This window comes from Panulirus ornatus, chromosome 64, assembly GCF_036320965.1.
Source record: "Panulirus ornatus isolate Po-2019 chromosome 64, ASM3632096v1, whole genome shotgun sequence".
Taxonomy (NCBI): domain Eukaryota; kingdom Metazoa; phylum Arthropoda; class Malacostraca; order Decapoda; family Palinuridae; genus Panulirus; species Panulirus ornatus.
This window is the reverse complement of record NC_092287.1, coordinates 25,207,630-25,226,428: the sequence shown is the minus strand read 5'-3', so window position 1 is coordinate 25,226,428 and position 18,799 is coordinate 25,207,630. Positions and strand designations below refer to the sequence as shown.

Sequence of the window (18,799 nt, the reverse complement as noted above, 5' to 3'; positions counted from 1 at the left end):
TGTTTGTTTTGATCCGGGGGGATTTGTACATAACTCCTAGAACGCTGAAGAATACTTAATTCCCACTAATAAACGAATTAATTTTCCTTCGCCACCATTAAGCCATTTTCGTATACTTTATTTTAACATTAATGAGGTAGAAGGATATGTATATATATATTACGACTTGTTTTTATTAGATATTAAATATTACTTGTTTTTATTAAATGAACGTTTCCAGTCATATATGGAGCCTTCCAGGGTCAGCCTCAACTTACCAAGTTGATGACCGGGTGGAAGTGTCTGGGCGTGGGCGGGAGCTGCTGCATCTGCGTGTGGGCGTGGGTCTGGGCCAGCCCGACGGGCGTGGGGGTGCGCGGGCGCGCGGTGGGCGTGGGGGGCATGTCTGAGGAGGAGGAGGAGGTCGTGATGGGTGCGGGAGGGGTGCCGTCCATGGATTCATCCAAGGTGTTCTCATGAACGCCATCACTGCCACAGTCGCTGGCCCCATCCTCTCGTTCGCAGCCGTTAAGGCTGTTGCTTCCATCTGCCGGACACAACAATAATTAATAACTGTAAACATTATTTATGTTAATGTAAACATTATTTATTTCTATGGAGAGAAAGACATACTGGGAATATAACAATAATAATAATGATTCAACCATTTTATTATAATATAGACACAGGTGTAAGAATAACATACCAAAGAATATATATATATATATATATATATATATATATATATATATATATATATATATATATATATATATATATATATCGGGCCACTGGTGCACATAGAATATACTACAATTAAGGTAGGAAGTTAGAGAAAAGGATTAGTATTAGGGAAGAGTGTGAAGCACATAGGAATTATGAAATAATATAAAAGAATATACACAACTATTCAAGGGGCAGAAATCTGTCTGCTCAAAACCAACCACAGTAAATACAACACATGGACATATTCCAAAATAAGTATATAATCCCAAGTATATAACTTTATTAGATAATCATACCAATCATCTCCCTTGTTTATCCATCTCCCTTAACTACTCCCCAGAAAAACCACCCACTTTCACCGCCACCATACATACTCCCCACCATACGTAGTAGTACCTTCTCCCCACCCCCACCCCAGCCATACTCCTCCCTCACGCGCCATTACTCCCCACCTCCCCGCCCACCCCAGGGGAAGCTGCCCGTCGAAACATTAATTAAAACACGGCAAAGGAAAGGTCACTCTCGCCACAGGTCGGAGGGCCACAGACGCCTGCTGGAAGGAAGCAATAAACTAGTTCCGAGGGAATCCTCACCCCCTCCCTTTCGCAACCCGTTTTTAGCATGCTGGCTCTTGCCCTCCTCAACCCCACACACACGAGAGCCATTGTATAGGCTGCTGCTGCACGCCTGGCCGCTGAGACAGAGAGAGAGAGCGGGAGAATTTTTTGACTGCGGTTTTGCCTGTTTACGTATTAAAGCGGTAATCAACGATTCGGTTAACGTCTGAGGTAATCAACGATTCGCTTAACGTCTGGGCTTCTGTATCTCTTCCTCCCTCCCTCCCTCTCTCTCTCTCTCTCCCTCCCTCTCACTCACGAGGGAGATAATGCGCGGTAAATTGCGTTAAATAGAAAAAAAAAAGTTTATAATTGATGGGAGTTGTTTGGCTAACTGTTTTTGTAGCAGTTGGAAAGTCAAATGAGGACGTCTGACCCCCCAACACCTGCCCTGCTGGGGCGCGTGCCGATGTGTTCTGGGGGCTTGTTTCTAACTCGCCTTCCCCCACCCTCACCCCCTTTGCTGGGTTCCCGGGTGTTGTCTCTAACCCCAGGAGCCCTGGCTGGGTCCTCGGGGTCTTGTTTCTACCCCAGGAGCCCTGGCTACTAAGTTCTGGGGGGGGGGGTCTCGTCTCGTATCTGCATATATGAACTCAATGAATCCTTCCGGGTACCGCATCTTTGAGCTTCTCAACCTGTACGTAAAGATTCTATTCTTTTAACTATTTTCTTATATTTCTAAGATCTCTTCGGTCTAGTATGACGTAATCTTATATTCAGCCGTTCCGTCTCCCTCCAACCAATCACCTGGACCTCTTCGTACACTTCAGGAAGAAGCTACTGCACCATTCCCGCCACCGCCAAATCTAGTCTCCAGAGATCCCCCGTCCCCGAGTTGCAGTTCGACACCACATCTCGTCCTAGCTCGTACAGGCCGCTGCAACAAGAACCCCATCCCAACCACCGTGAACATCAACAACAATAATAACCAGTTAATGATGTAACAACAACATCCAAATTTGCAAAGAGCGAAGACTTTATAGACATCTTTTTATAACATCTGTTCACTGCTGTGTCCTCTCTGTACGTGTTCTACGCTAGATATGATTCACCAGAACTGCTGCTTACCACACACAGACACACACACACACACACACACACACACATACACACACGTGCCCTCACGCCAAAGGTGATTTGCGAAGCGGTCGACCTTTCGCGAATAACGTTAATTGTACTGTTGAGTGGTGGGTAGTGACGTCATCCCCCCCCCAAACACACCTGGCCCGGGGTCTGGGCTGGGCCAACCCCTCCCTCCTCCTTTAGCCACCACACCACACCACACACTCCCCCCCTCCCCCCTCCTACAGCCACACAAACCGAAAACACACAAAACTATCGAATAAAAGCCTGTAATTCATCACAGGAGGCGAAACATCAGAAAAAAAAAGAGGAAGAGCGACTGCTCCGGCAAGCAAGCACTTAATCAGAATGCACACAGGCAGACGAAGCAACGGCCAAGCACAGACACAAGCAAAAAGTTGCACAGCTCCGTCAGGCATACAAGCATCAGTTTACCAGTCAATTATAAAGAGAAGAGGCCACAGAGAAAACGGGGAATGCACCTACAACTCTTCTTCAAACTGCAAGCGTAACGTAAAATATATAACTTCAATTACATTTTTTTCCCTTTTACTTTACCTTTAAGTATGTGTCATTCGACAGGGTATAATCAAAATGTAATTTCAATAAATATGAGGAAAAATATGAGTATTCATGAGAAGAAATATTTTAACATTAATGAGGTAGAAGGATATGTATATATATCCATTTACTAGAGCAAACATTCCGAGATAGGAAATTAACATAAGTACCCCAAAACACAGATGATAAAGTCGACCGTTACACCATGCATGATACAACCCTCGCCCCCGCCCCTTCCCTAACCAATCGTCCAGCAAACAATCACAAACAGGTAAACAGGACCAGACAGACGCAGGTGAGGTTGCAAACAGGAACCCAGGGCGACCAGCGTGGGTCAGTCAGACCCACACGTCTTCCCGACTGTTAATTGAGAGAGGGAAAGTTTAACACTGGTAATGCTGGCGACCCGGTCTTGCCCACCTCTCTCTCTCTCTCTCTCTCTCTCTCTCTCTCTCTCTCTCTCTCTCTCTCTCTCTCTCTCACACACACACACACACACACATTCTCTCTCAGACACAGACACACACACTCACATTCTCTCTCTCTCTCTCTCTCTCTCTCTCTCTCTCTCTCTCTCTCTCTCTCTCTCTCTCTCACACACACACACACACAAACCCTCTCCCTCTTTCTCTGACAACTGCTCTGTGAGCCAGCACTTCAGTGGCTGTCAAGTATCACACTCCTATGGCCCCGTACAGCCGTCTACAATGCATAATGATAATGGTAATGCATCCTCTTCACTGGTTCGGTGACCTGACCTGCATTCTGACCCGAAAAGCTTATTCCTTCGCCTTCCTAAGGCGATTTTCGACTCTAGTAACACCAGTGTCGTGACGCACTGACATACATCGAATACATGACGCCACCACCCCCCACCCCCCAGACGGGATTCGAACCCCCGATAAACCACGTCCCCAAACGGGACCCGGACTCGGTAAATGAAGTCCCTAGACGGGATTCGAACCCCCCAGCAAACCATTGTCCCCAGACAAGCCTCAAACTCACAGCCAAAACACTAAAATTCGTCCCAGTTAATGCAGTACCACAATCAAGTGTGTACAAGTACGTACATTGTGTGTACAGCGAACAGCGACAGGGTTGTACGTGGCTGGTTGGGGGGGAGGAGGGGAGGGGGTCTACATGTTACTAGGCAGACTGGTTGGAGGAGGGAGGGGGGGGGGAGGGGATGTGTGCAGGCTGCCGACACCAACAGACGAGAGAAACCACGAGTCCGGGGCGATGATGGTGGGCGACGACACATGAGCGGTGGGTGGTGGAGAGAACGACCACATTATGTGGTTATTACCTGTACCTACCACCACCACCACCACAACTACCACTATCACCTACCACAACTACCACCACCACCACAACTACCACTATCAGCTACCACAACCACCACCACCACCACAACTACCACTATCAGCTACCACAACTACCACCACCACCACAACTACCACTATCACCACCATCACTCCAACTATCATTATCACCACCAAACTACCACCCCCTTACCACCATCACCAACCCCCCACAAGTCACCAACCACACCACGCCCGACCCAGCAATCCCTCTGCCCGACGCCTAGCAATCCTAGCAACGACCCATGGTCGTCGTTAGGGTCGCCTTCCCCTCCCCCACAACACCACGGGAGCGTCGGCGCTACTCGCTGGTGTGGGATGACAGCCTGATGGCCCGAAGGTTTGGGGGGGAGGGGGGGGGAGGCCTTATCGTGCCGCTGTGATGACCTCATCTGGCCTTATCCGGCCCGACCCACCCGCCCAGGTTATTGCAGGTCAAGATTTCAATTTGGTGTTATCACTGGAGGACCAGACGGGCCAGAAATGACCCCTGGGGGAGAAGAGGAGGAGGGGGGTTGTGGTGGTGGGTGGGGGGTTGTGGTGGTGGTGGAAGGGGTTGGTCAAAGGGGAGGGGGAGGGGGGTGACTCCTGGGTGACAATGGAGAAGCTACCGGTCACCACTCCCCTTCCCCTCCCCCCCCCTCTTGCCCTGGGGGAAGGGTGGGGGAGGGGAGGGCTAACCTCTTTGGGCAGGGGGAGGGGGAGGGAGGGAGGGAGGGGGGATGAGTTCGAACACAGACCCGCGTAACACCACCTCACTTCCCCCTCCAACTCAATCTTAACACTGACCTCCACATCGCCTTTGAATCCCTTCCTCCTCCCTCCTCCCCAAGGTCAGGGGAGGGTCAGGTCACAGGCCCAGCATTTCCCCCAGGGGGAGGTCATACTGCGGCGCCGTGTGCTAGGAGGTCGTGTGGTCGTTGTGGCTGGTAATTGGTGTGGAATGGGTAGTTAAGGCACGTAATAAGGGCTAGGCCTGACCTGACCTGACATCAGCTGGTGACCTGGAGTACACACAGCGTGGTACAACAGGTCACTTGATCAAGGGGTTAATCTTCGTCGAACACAGTGTTCCAATAACACAGAATCGCCTCAAAATCAAAATGAGGTTAAGTTCTTGTGAAAATTCGTAAATAGATTGTATGGTTTTCTATAAAATAACTACAATAATAATGATAATAATAATAACAATAATAATGAAAATAATAATAATAGTATTAATAATAATAATAATAATAATAATAATAATAATAATAATAATAATAATAGAAATAATAATAATAATAATAATTATAATAATAATAATAATAATAATAATAATAATAATAATAATAATAATAATAATACTAAAACTAAGGCAAAAAACAATAACTAATAAACAAAATTATCGATAACTAATCGATTCCAGAAATACCTGACGGAGGCGTGAATAATACATCTTCACACGTGCCTCTGTCTATCTATCGGGGGCATCACGCAAAGTCTATCAGACTCATTTTGTCAACTGTGAGCCTCGCGTTTGACCCAGGCTCAGCCCTATGCTGACCAGGTCTTCCTCAGGCACTTATAATACAAGTAATCAAGACACTTCTACTTAAGTACAACTAATCAAGGCACTTCTACTTAAGTACAAGTAATCAAGACACTTCTACTTAAGTACAACTAATCAAGGCACTTCTACTTAAGTACAAGTAATCAAGACACTTCTACTTAAGTACAAGTAATTAAGACACTTGTACTTAAGTGTGAGGCGGAAAGCTAACGATGAGGCAGCTAAGATGAAGATCGATCGTCAAGCTATGAGCTCGGAGAGCTGAAGAAAACGGGTTGCAAGACGCGAAGAAAATGGGTTGCAAGACGGGAAGAAAACGGGTTGCAAGACGTGATTTAGAGTGAACGTCTCCGCCTCTCCATTGACAACATCCTCCCCCCCCCATTGACACCATCCCCCCACGACAGTGACAACATCCCCCACCACAGTGACAACATCACCCCCCTAACACAGTGACACCACAAAATGACATAGGGTCACTGAGGAAGACATGTTTCGAGAACTCTCTCTTAGGAACAAAAGATACTATGGTCTTTAAGTCGCAAAAAAATAGTTTACAGCGTGTGCATACTGCTGCCCCTACCAGAAGTTTACATACGTCCTTAGTTTTCCCTGAATGGCCGTGTACAACACACTAACTATCGCCATCACCATCCACCGCGTGGCTGGCGATGATGCAAACGACTCAGTCTCAGTTGGAACTACCAATTTTCTCAAGACCATCCAGAGCCATTCAGGAATGACCTCTCTGTACATAGCTGTATTGGCAATCGTATGGGCACTTTCAATCTACAATTATGAATTGTTCTTGGATGAAATGTACCTAATTTTTCTTATGATCTTATTCTATAAATGACCAAAGAAGGAAAGGAAAGGTGAATATGATGAAGTGAGAGGCAGAGTCCATAGTCTCGGCCTCCCCGGCTGACCAACCAAACGCTCGCCAAACCACAGGTGTAGGAAATCTTGAAACTCCACCCGCTGAACTAGACAGGACCCAGCTCCATAGGAGGAAGCGCTGCTCAGACATCGCTCGACACATTCAGAAGAAGAAGAGGAGGAGGAGGAGGAGGAAGAAGAAGAAATGGATAATACGGCAGGTTTGGCAAATAATGATTTGGTGCCTTTAATAAGGTTTCTAACAATACAAAAACTTTACGTTGGCGCGTATGAAGTAGACGTCTTGGCCAGCACTGTTATGTAAACAGAGTCCAACAGGCTTAGGATAAACGGGGAACAGGGAGCAGACCCGTTGTAAACAGAGACCCCACGTCAAAAAACGGGACCAGCGACAGACACACACACGTTAAGAACAGTAATGTGCAAAACGGCTGTGTCTAGGCCTATTCCAGCCAACACCCCCTCCCCCCCAATCACAAGACTTCCCCCCCCCCCATAGGTCGACGACAGACAGACAGACGGACGGAGGGGGGTGTGTGGGGGTTGGAGGAGGAGGAGGAGGGGTAGTCTCCCCTCCAATCCCCCATCCCCCCCAAACCAAGATCATCTCAACATCTTCACACTCGCGGAAATCACCCAATTTGTATGCAGTCTTCCAGCCGGACACACACACACACACACACACACACACACACACACACACACACACACACACACACACACACCGGCCAATAAACATCTGAAAAATAAATTGTTTAGAACGACACGTCCCCGTGGGGTTGTAGAAGAGATACCCTGCACGTCACACAGAGAATATATATATATATATATATATATATATATATATATATATATATATATATATATATATATATATATATATATATGGATGGATTGCTATATAATAAATAGATAGGCAAACAGATAGATAAATAGATAGAAACCTGGTCTTCCTTTTGTTTTCCGCACCAATTTCATCTTTTTGGTTTCTTTGTGGAGCGCTTTCTTCTTTCCCCTCCCACCCTCCCTTCCCCTCTCCCTCCCCCTCTACAGCCTAAGGGGACACTTCCACCTGACCACGGAGGGAGGGGGGAGGGGAGGGGAAGGAAGGGGGGGGATCCCATCTCACTCACTCACCCACATACATTTTCATACATTTTATATTCGACTTTTTGATATTCAAATGACTGTTTTGGATTTCATAAAGTCGAGGAGTTGGGGAAAACACACACACACACACACACACACACACACACACACACACACACACACACACAAGCGGTTAATGGTTTGTTTATAGGGTGAGGGGCATACGAATACAATAACAACATACAGTAGACTACAACAGGATCAATACCACGTAAAGGTGACATGAACCTTCGTCAATAACCAACATGTTTAGCAACATATTACACAAAGCAGAACGAAAATAAACAAAAATAAATAAATAAATAAATAAATAAATAACTGCGAATACAACAATTCACAACAAACTACCACACATGGACGTAAATAACAGAAATATGAGTAGTTTTCTGACGCGAAAAGATACGATTAGGAAGGAGAGTACAACATTCCAATACTGTACAGCTAAGTAGACGAGACGTCTCGAACACCATCCAGTACTCGACCAAACACGAGGAGTGGTCAGGTATTTTTGAAGCCAGAATCTTGACAAGACAATATGACGTGTCTACTGCAGTCTGTCGAGGATACAGTACTGTATACCTGTTGTATGATACATCATTACAACGTCTTCGTATCACACCACTGGCGATGATGCTGGTCCATTCTCATGCCGTCGGAATCGAGAGAACCACCCTGAGGCAGGATTCACAGCAGCTTTTACCTCCAGTTCGACAGGTGTTCACAACCCTCACGTCTGTGAACACCCATGCATACACAGAAATACTCTTGAGGCTCCAACGCGGCGGGGACAAGTCTTGGGAACTCCGTTATTATAACGCTCAGCGAACTAAAACTTCAAACGAAACACTGGGGAAAAAAAGAGATCGGAACCGGTCGAAACAAAAGAGAGAAACATCAAAGTTACAGACGTGATGGCGAAGGTTGACCTCAACTTGGGGGAAACAACGAAAGAAAAAAACAAATAATCTGGAAAAAAAAAAATGATGGGCAAGGTTGGCCAGTGAGAACTCTCAAAACAAGAGAAGAAAAAAGACTTGTATTCCCGGATTCAGATCGCTTGTTCTCCCCCGACTGGAAAGGTGCTCTGTGGTGACCTTACCAGGAGACGCTGCTGGGGTAAAGATTGATCAAAGGTCTTCTACCTCCACAACGACTCGACAAAACACTTCAGATCACCGGGTCAGGGTCGATGTCTTCAGTGTGTACTTAGTACCTAAAGCAGCAAATACTGGAAAGCCAGGTATCTAACCTGCATATCCTGGAAGGCCAGATATATGGCTTATAAAGACTGGAAGGTACCAAACCTGCAAATACTGGACAGTACAGATACCTAAGCTGCAAATACTGGAAGGCCAGGTATATAACCTGCATATACTGGAAGGTCAGGTATATAACCTGCATATACTGGAAGGTCAGGTATCTGACTTATAAATACTGAAAGGTAACTAATCTGTGAATACTGGAAGGACAGATACCTAACTTGTAAATACGTGAAGGCCAGGTACCTAACCTTCAAATACTGGAAGGCCAGATACCTTACATGTAAATACTGGAGGGCCAGGTACCTAACTTGCACATACTGGAACGCCTACTGGAAAGCTAGCAGAAGACACAGGGTGCTTCTGTTTCTCAAACGTGATGAGAAAATCAGTCTCAGGTCTCGGATGTTTACACTGACTGCTCTTATCTGTAACGTTCTGGTTCCCGGCGATGATCTACTGTCTTACAGGCCTCTCGCGCCAAGAGCAAAGGACCTTCGAATACAGGGCGGGGACCATGCTTTCCAGGACTATGCAGCTGGAAACTGTATCATGTCTGGCTTGAGTTCCCAAATCTTTCAACCCACAGACCTGGAAGGTATTTACAATACCTCATGGATCGATCTTCTAGGTCTGAAAGATACAAGTATGAAGACTTCCATAGCATCTAATAGATAGTGGGTATGCCAGCCTAAGACCCACACCCTGGAACGGTCTTGGGTATCCAGAACAGAAGGAGAGAGCATCGTCCAGGCCGCTGGGGGTTAAGACTGGAACTCGATATCTCATTTCAGGAAGGTGCAGGTGCAGACGGTGGGAGACAGATCAATGCTAAATGGCCCTTTATGATCGCTGATGGGAGGGACGTGGTTGTGGGAGCTGTCAAATCCAGTTATAGGAAATCTGACGAAGACGTCCACCTGTGGCTGGAATCCTCTTACACCGTCAGGGTACGCACGAAGCTGTTCAATCCTCCTCTGCAACTTTACGGACTGATCGCAACATCCTTCGTCCTCTTACGCCAGCTCCAACTGACGCGTGGATGGACAGTCCACCGAGGGAGGGCTACGTAATGCAGGAGGGGACGAGGTTGGGTGGTGGGTTAGGGTCAGAGGGTCAGGGTTTGACATGATGACCCCCCCCCCGCCCCCCTTTTACCCCCAACATCTATCCCCCCCTCCTTCCCCAGGAGCCCGTCTGAAGACTTTCCTCCTGCTCCTGCTCCTCTCAATATTCAGGTCTCCCCCTGGACGAAAGGTTCTGCACAGGGGGAGTTTTTGCTGTGTACAACTGAATAATGTATAATATTCCTCCTTGTGTCTACTGAGGCGATCACATCCTCCACGACCACCGCTGTTTGTGTAGGTGGATATGTAAAAAAAAAAAAAAAAAAAAAAAAAAAAGAAAACCACACACACACACTGGAAAGAAGAGTGAGGGGTGACCTGATCACATACTTTTAAGTTAGCTGAACTGGACTGAAGATGTTGACAGTGAACAGTCTTTCGAAAGATATCAGGATAAGCAAGAAACATATCAAAAGAGGATACAAAGATGTAGCTTTACAGTATACAAGTTGTTGATAAATGGAATACACTGTAAACTAAATGTATCTAGCATACATAAGTTGACAAGTTGTATCTCTACCTCCCAGGCGTATACAGGGGAGACGGAGGACAGGGGGGAAGGAGCTGCTGCTGCTGCACGCCCCCTTACCCCAGAGCAACCCCCCCCCCACTAGCTAAAGACCAGCTGCAAACCCCTGGAAACGCCACTGTCTCTTGTTAAGGTGTGGTGGTGTTCCAGTGGCACACCAAGACAAGTCAAAGCCAGTGCACTAACAAGCACAATCAACCAACCCCCGGGATCCTCCTCCTCTTTCTTTCCAGGTTCCAGGAGAGAAAGAAAGAAAGAAGAGGGAGGGAGAAAACGGAGGGAGGGACACCAACTGGAAAATATTCCCGACCAACTTGTTTCCCTTTCATAATGCCAGCGGCCGCAGCCTGGAAGCCTCAAGGCTGGAAAAACCCGCCCGGGAGGCTTTCCAGGGGACGGGGCGCCCCCGAGGGTGGTGGACCAACTCTGGCCTCCCCTGAGGCTCGAGTGCCTGGAGTCGTTGACCGCCCACCCGCCTCCTCCTCCTCATCCTCCTCCCACCCTCATCATACACTGGAAGACGTCAGTATGACTACCATCTGTCCAGCATCACCACGTCCTTCCAGGCTTTTCAAAGACGCCTCGTCGGCTCCACAGGCCTCATCCAGGTATTGGACATGGCCGCAATGGCACACACACACACACACACACACACACACACACACACACACACACTCAAGAATCCATTCGAGTCATGAGTACGGTCAAGGAAGGTTCATGACACGAAATGTGAACATCTGCTGAACTGGAGGTTTCGTGGCGAATTACGTCTGTGGGTCTGGACTTCTGAGACGAGGTCTATGTAACAGATTACAACAGATTATATATATATATATATATATATATATATATATATATATATATATATGTTAAAAAAGTAAATGTTCAGCAGTGGTTTACCATAAGGAACCAGATGAAATTACTGAGGCAAACGTGTGTGTGTGTGTGTGTGTGGAGAGAGAGAGAGAGAGAGAGAGAGAGAGAGAGAGAGAGAGAGAGAGAGAGAGAGAGAGCTCCCCCCCAGGTTTGGGCGGTTGTCAACAACGAATCAATCTGTTGGCGGCCAGTGTCCACCACCACCACCACCGTCGGGGGGGGGGGGGGGGGGGGCTATGGGGGTAAAAAGGGTATGGGGGGAGGGGAGGGAAGGACGGAGGGAGGGAGGGAGGAGGCGGGGGGAGGAAGGACGGAGGGAGGGAGGAGGGGGGGAGAGGGAGGGGGGTTTCGAAGGAAATGTGATGGAAAAAGTTTTATATTCGTTACGCGAGTCGTCCTCGTCCCCCCCCCCCCCCAGTACTGTGTATACGCTTGTGTCGTCGTTCGCGGGCCCATTCACCTCCTCCTCCCTCCCTCCCCCCTTGTGTCGTGTGGACGACTGCTGTGGTGTTGCCGTGCTGCCATAACTGCCCGGGCCCCTGGGCTGCCGTGTTGCCGTGCTGCCATAACTGCCCGGGCCCCTGGGCAGCCGTGTTGCCGTGCTGCCATAACTGCCCGGGCCCCTGGGCAGCCGTGTTGCCGTGCTGCCATAACTGCACGGGCCCCTGGGCTGCCGTGTTGCCATAACTGCTATGTTGTAATCTCTGAAATCACGTATTTGTTTTTCTGCAGTTAGACAGTGCTACACTCGTATATATGAGGCGATAGGGCTGTTAGATGCCTGGGTAAGCAAGCCAACGGCGTGCCCCTTAAAAGCAACACACACACACACACACACACACATATATATATATATATATATATATATATATATATATATATATATATATATATATATATATATATATATATATATATATATATATATATATATATTTACTCGTGTGTATGTATGCACACATACCCTAGCCTAAGCCAGGTACCCATTTCTCGACCAGTTCAACTGGATGAACACCTGGGTTGGGTGAGGGCCAAGTGCCTCGCCAAGGATTCGAACCCATGCGGGTCCGGGCTCAGGCCCGGGCCCCTTGCTGGCTTATGGTCAGTAACGCTACTACACCAAAGGGGGCAACACCACAACACAGCCGAATTACACACACACACACACACACACACACACACACACACACACACACACACATGCACGTGACCATCACTTCTCGGCCGTGACGTCACAGTTCCCCCCCCGACTCACTTGTGACGTCACAGTTCACAATACCACCGCTCATGTCACGTGTGACCCACACAACTCCCCACACTCACGTGACCCCACACCCCCACCGTGGAGTCACGTGACCCCCCCACACCTCCCCGTACAGTCACAAGTGACCACGTCACATAACCACTACCTTCCCTTAACAGTCCGCTTGACAGATAACTGCCAAGATATCTATGGCGATCCGCGTCGGGCTATAGAAAACGTGATGTACGTCAAAACCCCCCCCGGGTAAACGCTACGGAAAATGGGAAATAAACACCAGTGGCAAACCAAAGAGAAAATGGTGCGCCGAAACACGGAATGGCTGTCATAACGTTGGAGTAACTCCAGAAAACCTAATGATGGTTGGGCACTTTAACAGTCACGTGAAGACAAAGGGACCACGTGCAGCACACGTGCTCCCGAGAGTACGCGAGATAAACACGTGTATCTGATAATGTGGTGTGGACGCATGACATTCTTTTGTCTTTCTCCCAAGGGCAGCGTCGACAGAAGGCGCCCTCCACTCTCACACACCCGTCCTTGGAATACATAGACCAGTAAATATCTATCTACCTATCTATCAACCTATTTCTCTATCTATCTATCCATAGTAATGCATGTGACACTTCGCATCGTAAGCTGTATGACGAAGCGCAAAGCATCGCTTCGTCCGGTTGGCGAGCGGCGCACGATCCATACCATACCCACCGGCGCATACGCCTCTGATATACTCTTAAATAATATATCCCCGGTAGAGTCACGGGAGGAGGGTGTTACGCGGATGGACGAGAGGGACCTAATATACCCGGGAGGAGGCGAGTCCTGAGCCATGCAGGGCGGGAGGAGCCCGGGGGCGGTCGGAGAGGGCCGGGGCTGTCGCAAAAGGGGCGCCCCGACCAGACGGCTTCGCGGCCCCCTTCTCTCTCTCTCTCCTCCTCTCCGCCGGCCCCGCCCGCCCGCTGCCCACTGATTACGTCGCCAGTCTTATTGATAATATATTGATTGCTCGCTAATTTCCTCCGGCGACCACAGATGGCAGCAGCAGCGCCACCTCCCCCCGCCACACAAAGACCCCGAGAGAGTTAAAAGCGAGGTTAATGGCGGGTGCAGATACGGGAGGAGGAGGAGGAGGAGGCCACCCCCTCTGCTTTTCTCACACCCACCACCAGCCTCTGTGGCTTGACACTGCCTCCTCATACCTCACACTGCCTCCTCACACCCCACACTGCCTCCTCACACCCCACACTGCCTCCTCACACCTCACACTACTTCCTCACACCTCACACTACTTCCTCACACCTCACCCTACTTCCTCACACCTCACACTACTTCCTCACACCTCACACTACTTCCTCACACCTCTCACTAGACGCTTCAAAGCCGCCACAAGGTTCCTTTCCATACCTTGTGGTAATTGTGATTCATCATCCCTTTTTACAGCTTCCTCGCCTTTCCCGCTGCCTCTCACCCTTCACACTGGTCCCCTCGCATCTCACACTTGCCTCCCACACTTCGCACTCCTTCCCACACGTCCACACGCGAGGGACGAGTCTCTGTACCACGAAATGATTCGGGGTCCACTGGCTCAGTCGACCTCACCAGCATACCCTCCCTACGTATCATGCTGCATGACCGCCACAGAAGCATCATGCATGTACGTCCGGACGCCCTCGCGTGCACGTCACGCCGTCCCCACGCACTTTAAAGGGGGAGGTCAACACACCCATTCACGTGACCCATGGTTATGACCACAGACCACAACACACTCTGATAACAATAACGAATGGTTATCGCCACAGACCACAACACACTCTGATAACAATAACGAATGGTTATCGCCACAGACCACAACACACTCATTCACAACACAAACATATCGATCAATCCGAATATCAAAGAAGAGTATGAAAAACACTGATATTCGTTGATGAGAGTGTTTAAACTGCCGAGGTAGACTGCGATGTGGAAGAGCGAAAAGGGAAAGGAGCGAAATGTCGCGGAGGAACGGGAGATGAGAAACAAGGTAATAAGTAGACCAACTAACAAGCGCTCTGGCCACAACAACATATATATAATATAGTCACACGGCCCCCTGGTGGCCGCCCCAGGAACCTTATTTGTCCCTTCTGCCTCCTGCTGTCTTCCTGGCTGTGTCCTGCCCCTGTCCCCTCCCCTGTCACCCTACCTCAGGGGCTGGTCGTACACCAGTCTTCCCCCTTATCTCAGGGGCTGGTCGTACCCCTGTCACCCTACCTCAGGGGCTGGTCGCACACCAGTCTCCCCCTTACCTCAGGGGCTGGTCGAACACTAGTCTCCCCCTTACCTCAGGGGTTGGTCGTACACCAGTCCCCCTTACCTCAGGGGCTGGTCGAAACGTGTCCTCTCCCCTTGGCTGGTCGTACGGCGTGTGTGTGTGTGTGTGTGTGTGTGTGTGTGTGTGTGTGTGTGTGGTCAAGAAGCCCCGGACGCGCTGTATAACCACGTGGGACGACCCTGCTCTCCCCCTCTTCCCTCCCCCACCGCACGAGACGACCCTCCCCTTCCCCCTCCCCTCACCCATCACAACCACAAAGGTCACGTTTGACCTTCCACACAACACCTGCGGTGAGGGAGTGAGGGAGTGAGGGAGAGGGGTGTTAGAAGATGACGCGGTTGTGGTGGAGAAGGGAGGGAGGGAGGCGATGAGAGGGGTGGGGCGTTATGTTGGAGCATGGGGTGGGTGGGTGAGGGGGGCGGTGAAGTGAGGGTGGAGGAAAAGAGGGGGGGGGAGGAAAAATCAATAAAAAGGTTTTCGTAGAGAGAGAGAGAGAGAGAGAGAGAGAGAGAGAGAGAGAGAGAGAGAGAGAGAGAGAGAGAGAGAGAGAGAGAGAGAGAGAGAGAGAGAGGCCCAGTGTTGTTCCCCCACCCCCCCATACCCCTACCCTATCCAGGATAATAATTACTTAACGTGAAATGACCCTACCCCCACCCCCCCCCCTCTCGCGTTCAGAAGGGTCAAAGGTCAGGTCATCATACCCCCCTTGAGGATAGTAGCAGCGCTGTGCTCAAGGGTCGTACCGTCGTGCTCAAGGGTCGTACCGTCGTGCTCAAGGGTCGTACCGTCGTGCTCAAAGGGTAGTACCGTCGTGTTCAAGGGTCGTACCGTCGTGTTCAAGGGTCGTAACGTCGTGTCCAAGGGTCGTACCGTCGTGTCCAAGGGTCGTACCCCCGTGCTGGTGGGCTTGTATAACGTCGTACTCAATGGTCGTAAAGTCGTGCTCTGGGTCGTACAGTCGTACTCTCAATGTTCACAGAGTCATGCTCTGAATCGTACGGTCGTGTTCAATGGTCGTGCTCGAGGGTGGTACCATCGTTTTCGAGGACGACAACGTCTTGCCCAATTGGGTCGTTCCGTCATGTTCCCCCTTCCCCCTTAAAAGCGACGGAACAGATAACAGATAACCTCTTCCACATCTGTTCCACGATGGGACGGGCCAACCCTGGTCGATGGATGTACAATCCACAGTGTACACCTTTCCTGTACACCCCCCCATACGACGGACACTTCCCATGTACTACCCATTACATACCAATTACCTACCCCCATTACACAGCAACAAATTGGACCGCGGACATTTCTTAAGATCAGTGGAGCAATTTGAAAATTGGGCATCGAACCCCGTGACTCAAGCAGCTAAAACCTGTGTACCAAACTAATACAGGAGGAGGCAGCTATGCAGGCCTGCAGTACGCGGCTTCGAACAGTCTGATTGGCCAAAGAAGTAATATATATATATATATATATATATATATATATATATATATATATATATATATATATATATATATATATATATATATAAAACGGCCGAGATGGACAGGCCGTCAGCTATACCGTGAGTACAGCGCTATACGTATAGCACTTATAGCGTCGCTACCAGCATAGCGTCGTGTGTATATAACACAGCTATGATGAGGCATGTGCATAGCAGCGCTACGACGATAACATAGGAGTATAGCACGTGAGGTAACAGCTGTGTCGGGTGTAGAGCTCCGTCGAAGGCATAGCAAAGGGCACTAGCTCCTCCGTAACGTAGCGCAGATCAGAATATAGCTATGTAGCGCTCTTTTGTAACATAGCGTTGTCAGATTATGGCTAAGTATAGCAACAGAGATATATTCCATAAAGGGGACATAGAGGCTATGGCTATAGTGTTGCTATGTACGTACATAGCGCCGTAAGTGTATCGCACTTGTGAGCGATACGAATTACATTACTCTTACGTCATGGAGACCGGATAATAGCATAGGCGATAGATGCCACGGCTGAAGAATCGTTAAGGTCGATTCACGAGCGTGTAGGAGTAACAACCTCGCCTTCTTCGACATAGCGCGTTGCATAGCACCGCTATAAGCATAGCGTGTGCTCAGAAGGGTGAGTAATACCTTGAATATAACGCTAATATGAGCACAGAGCGTCCTGCATAGCACTGTGGTATTTGCGTGGCGTGTTGCATAGCGCTCTGTGCCAATTCCGTCAAGCAATCTCCTTGCAGAGCAACGTGACGTCATCACCAATAGCAAGGCGTCTTCAGCATAGCGTTCCGGGTATAGCACTGTATAGCACTACAGGTCATTCCATATAGATCTGGGTGAACTCTAATCCATTACGAAAATACATAGAAGACTTCTATACCACACGCTTATAGCGAGCTACACCCCCTAAAAGCTATGCTCTGTAAGCTATATTTTCCAACGCCGTCGAGTGCTTAAAGCTATACACTCAAAGCTAAAAAAAAAATATTACAGCGTAACCCTAAAGCTATACCGTGAAGCTAAGTTCTCAATGTCCTCGAAAGCTATACGCACAAAGATATACTCTGAGCTATAGTAAGTTATAGCGCTATACACCCGACGCTATGCAGACGAAGCGATACACACAAGCGCACGACGGTACGACCACCGTGTAGGACGATACGATCCATGTGGACGTCGGTACGACCCCGCGTAAAGCGCGACCCTCGTGTGCGACGGTACGACCCCTGTGTAGGACAGTACGACCCTTGTGTACGCCGGTACGACCCTTCTGTACGCCGGTACGACCCTTGGGCACGACTGTACGACCCCTGTACTAGATGGGCCTGACCTTTGACCATCACACCCAAAGGTCGTGCTGAAGGGTTATCCCGTCGTGGACAAGGGGTCGTACCGACGTGCTCTAGGGTCGTCGTGCACGTACTCAACCCTGCTAATTACTCAACGATAGATCACCAACCCACCCTTTTTTTTTAAACCTTTTTGTATGAGAGTTTAACCCCTTCACGGCACAAGTCAACCCACCCCCTTCCCCCCTTTTAAAACAACGACTTAACCCTTTCCATACATCTACTGAGCCCTTTCCACACGGCAAATTACCCCACCGGATTATAACCCAACCCTTTTAATCCGGTTAATCCAACCTCCAAGCCATTCATCACACCCCGTTTTCAAAACAGACGCACTTTTTAAAACAGCTGACGTAGTAACCCTTTTCGTAAACCATCCAATTATGTAATACGTCATATAACGTTGTCTTTCAAACCCCCTTTAAGCCCTTTGAATACATTAATTCCGACCATTTAATGATGGTAAGATACTCCCAAAACCCCGCCCGCGTCCATAACACACACACACACACACACACACACACACACACACACCGTAAGTCGCCATTACGCGCCTAATAATTCATTTAATTACCCTATCGTTTTACAGCGCGCCTCCTAGGCCTATGGAGACGATGCGGTTCCCGCTCGGTCCGTAATTTCACAGACCGTCGGCTTAACAAGCGGCGGAACACG

General features: G+C 48.8%; 1 protein-coding gene across 4 annotated transcripts in view; it reads right to left on the bottom strand.

Annotated features, from left to right (window-relative positions):
* Window positions 1–18,799, bottom strand: part of LOC139746255 (uncharacterized) — a 367,928-nt gene that overhangs the window by 41,380 nt on the left and 307,749 nt on the right. For all 4 annotated transcript variants that reach the window (XM_071657280.1, XM_071657278.1, XM_071657277.1 and 1 more), the window contains one exon: window positions 258–526. In XM_071657280.1, the coding sequence (XP_071513381.1) occupies window positions 258–526 (269 nt within the window). The remainder of the gene's footprint in view (window positions 1–257; window positions 527–18,799) is intronic.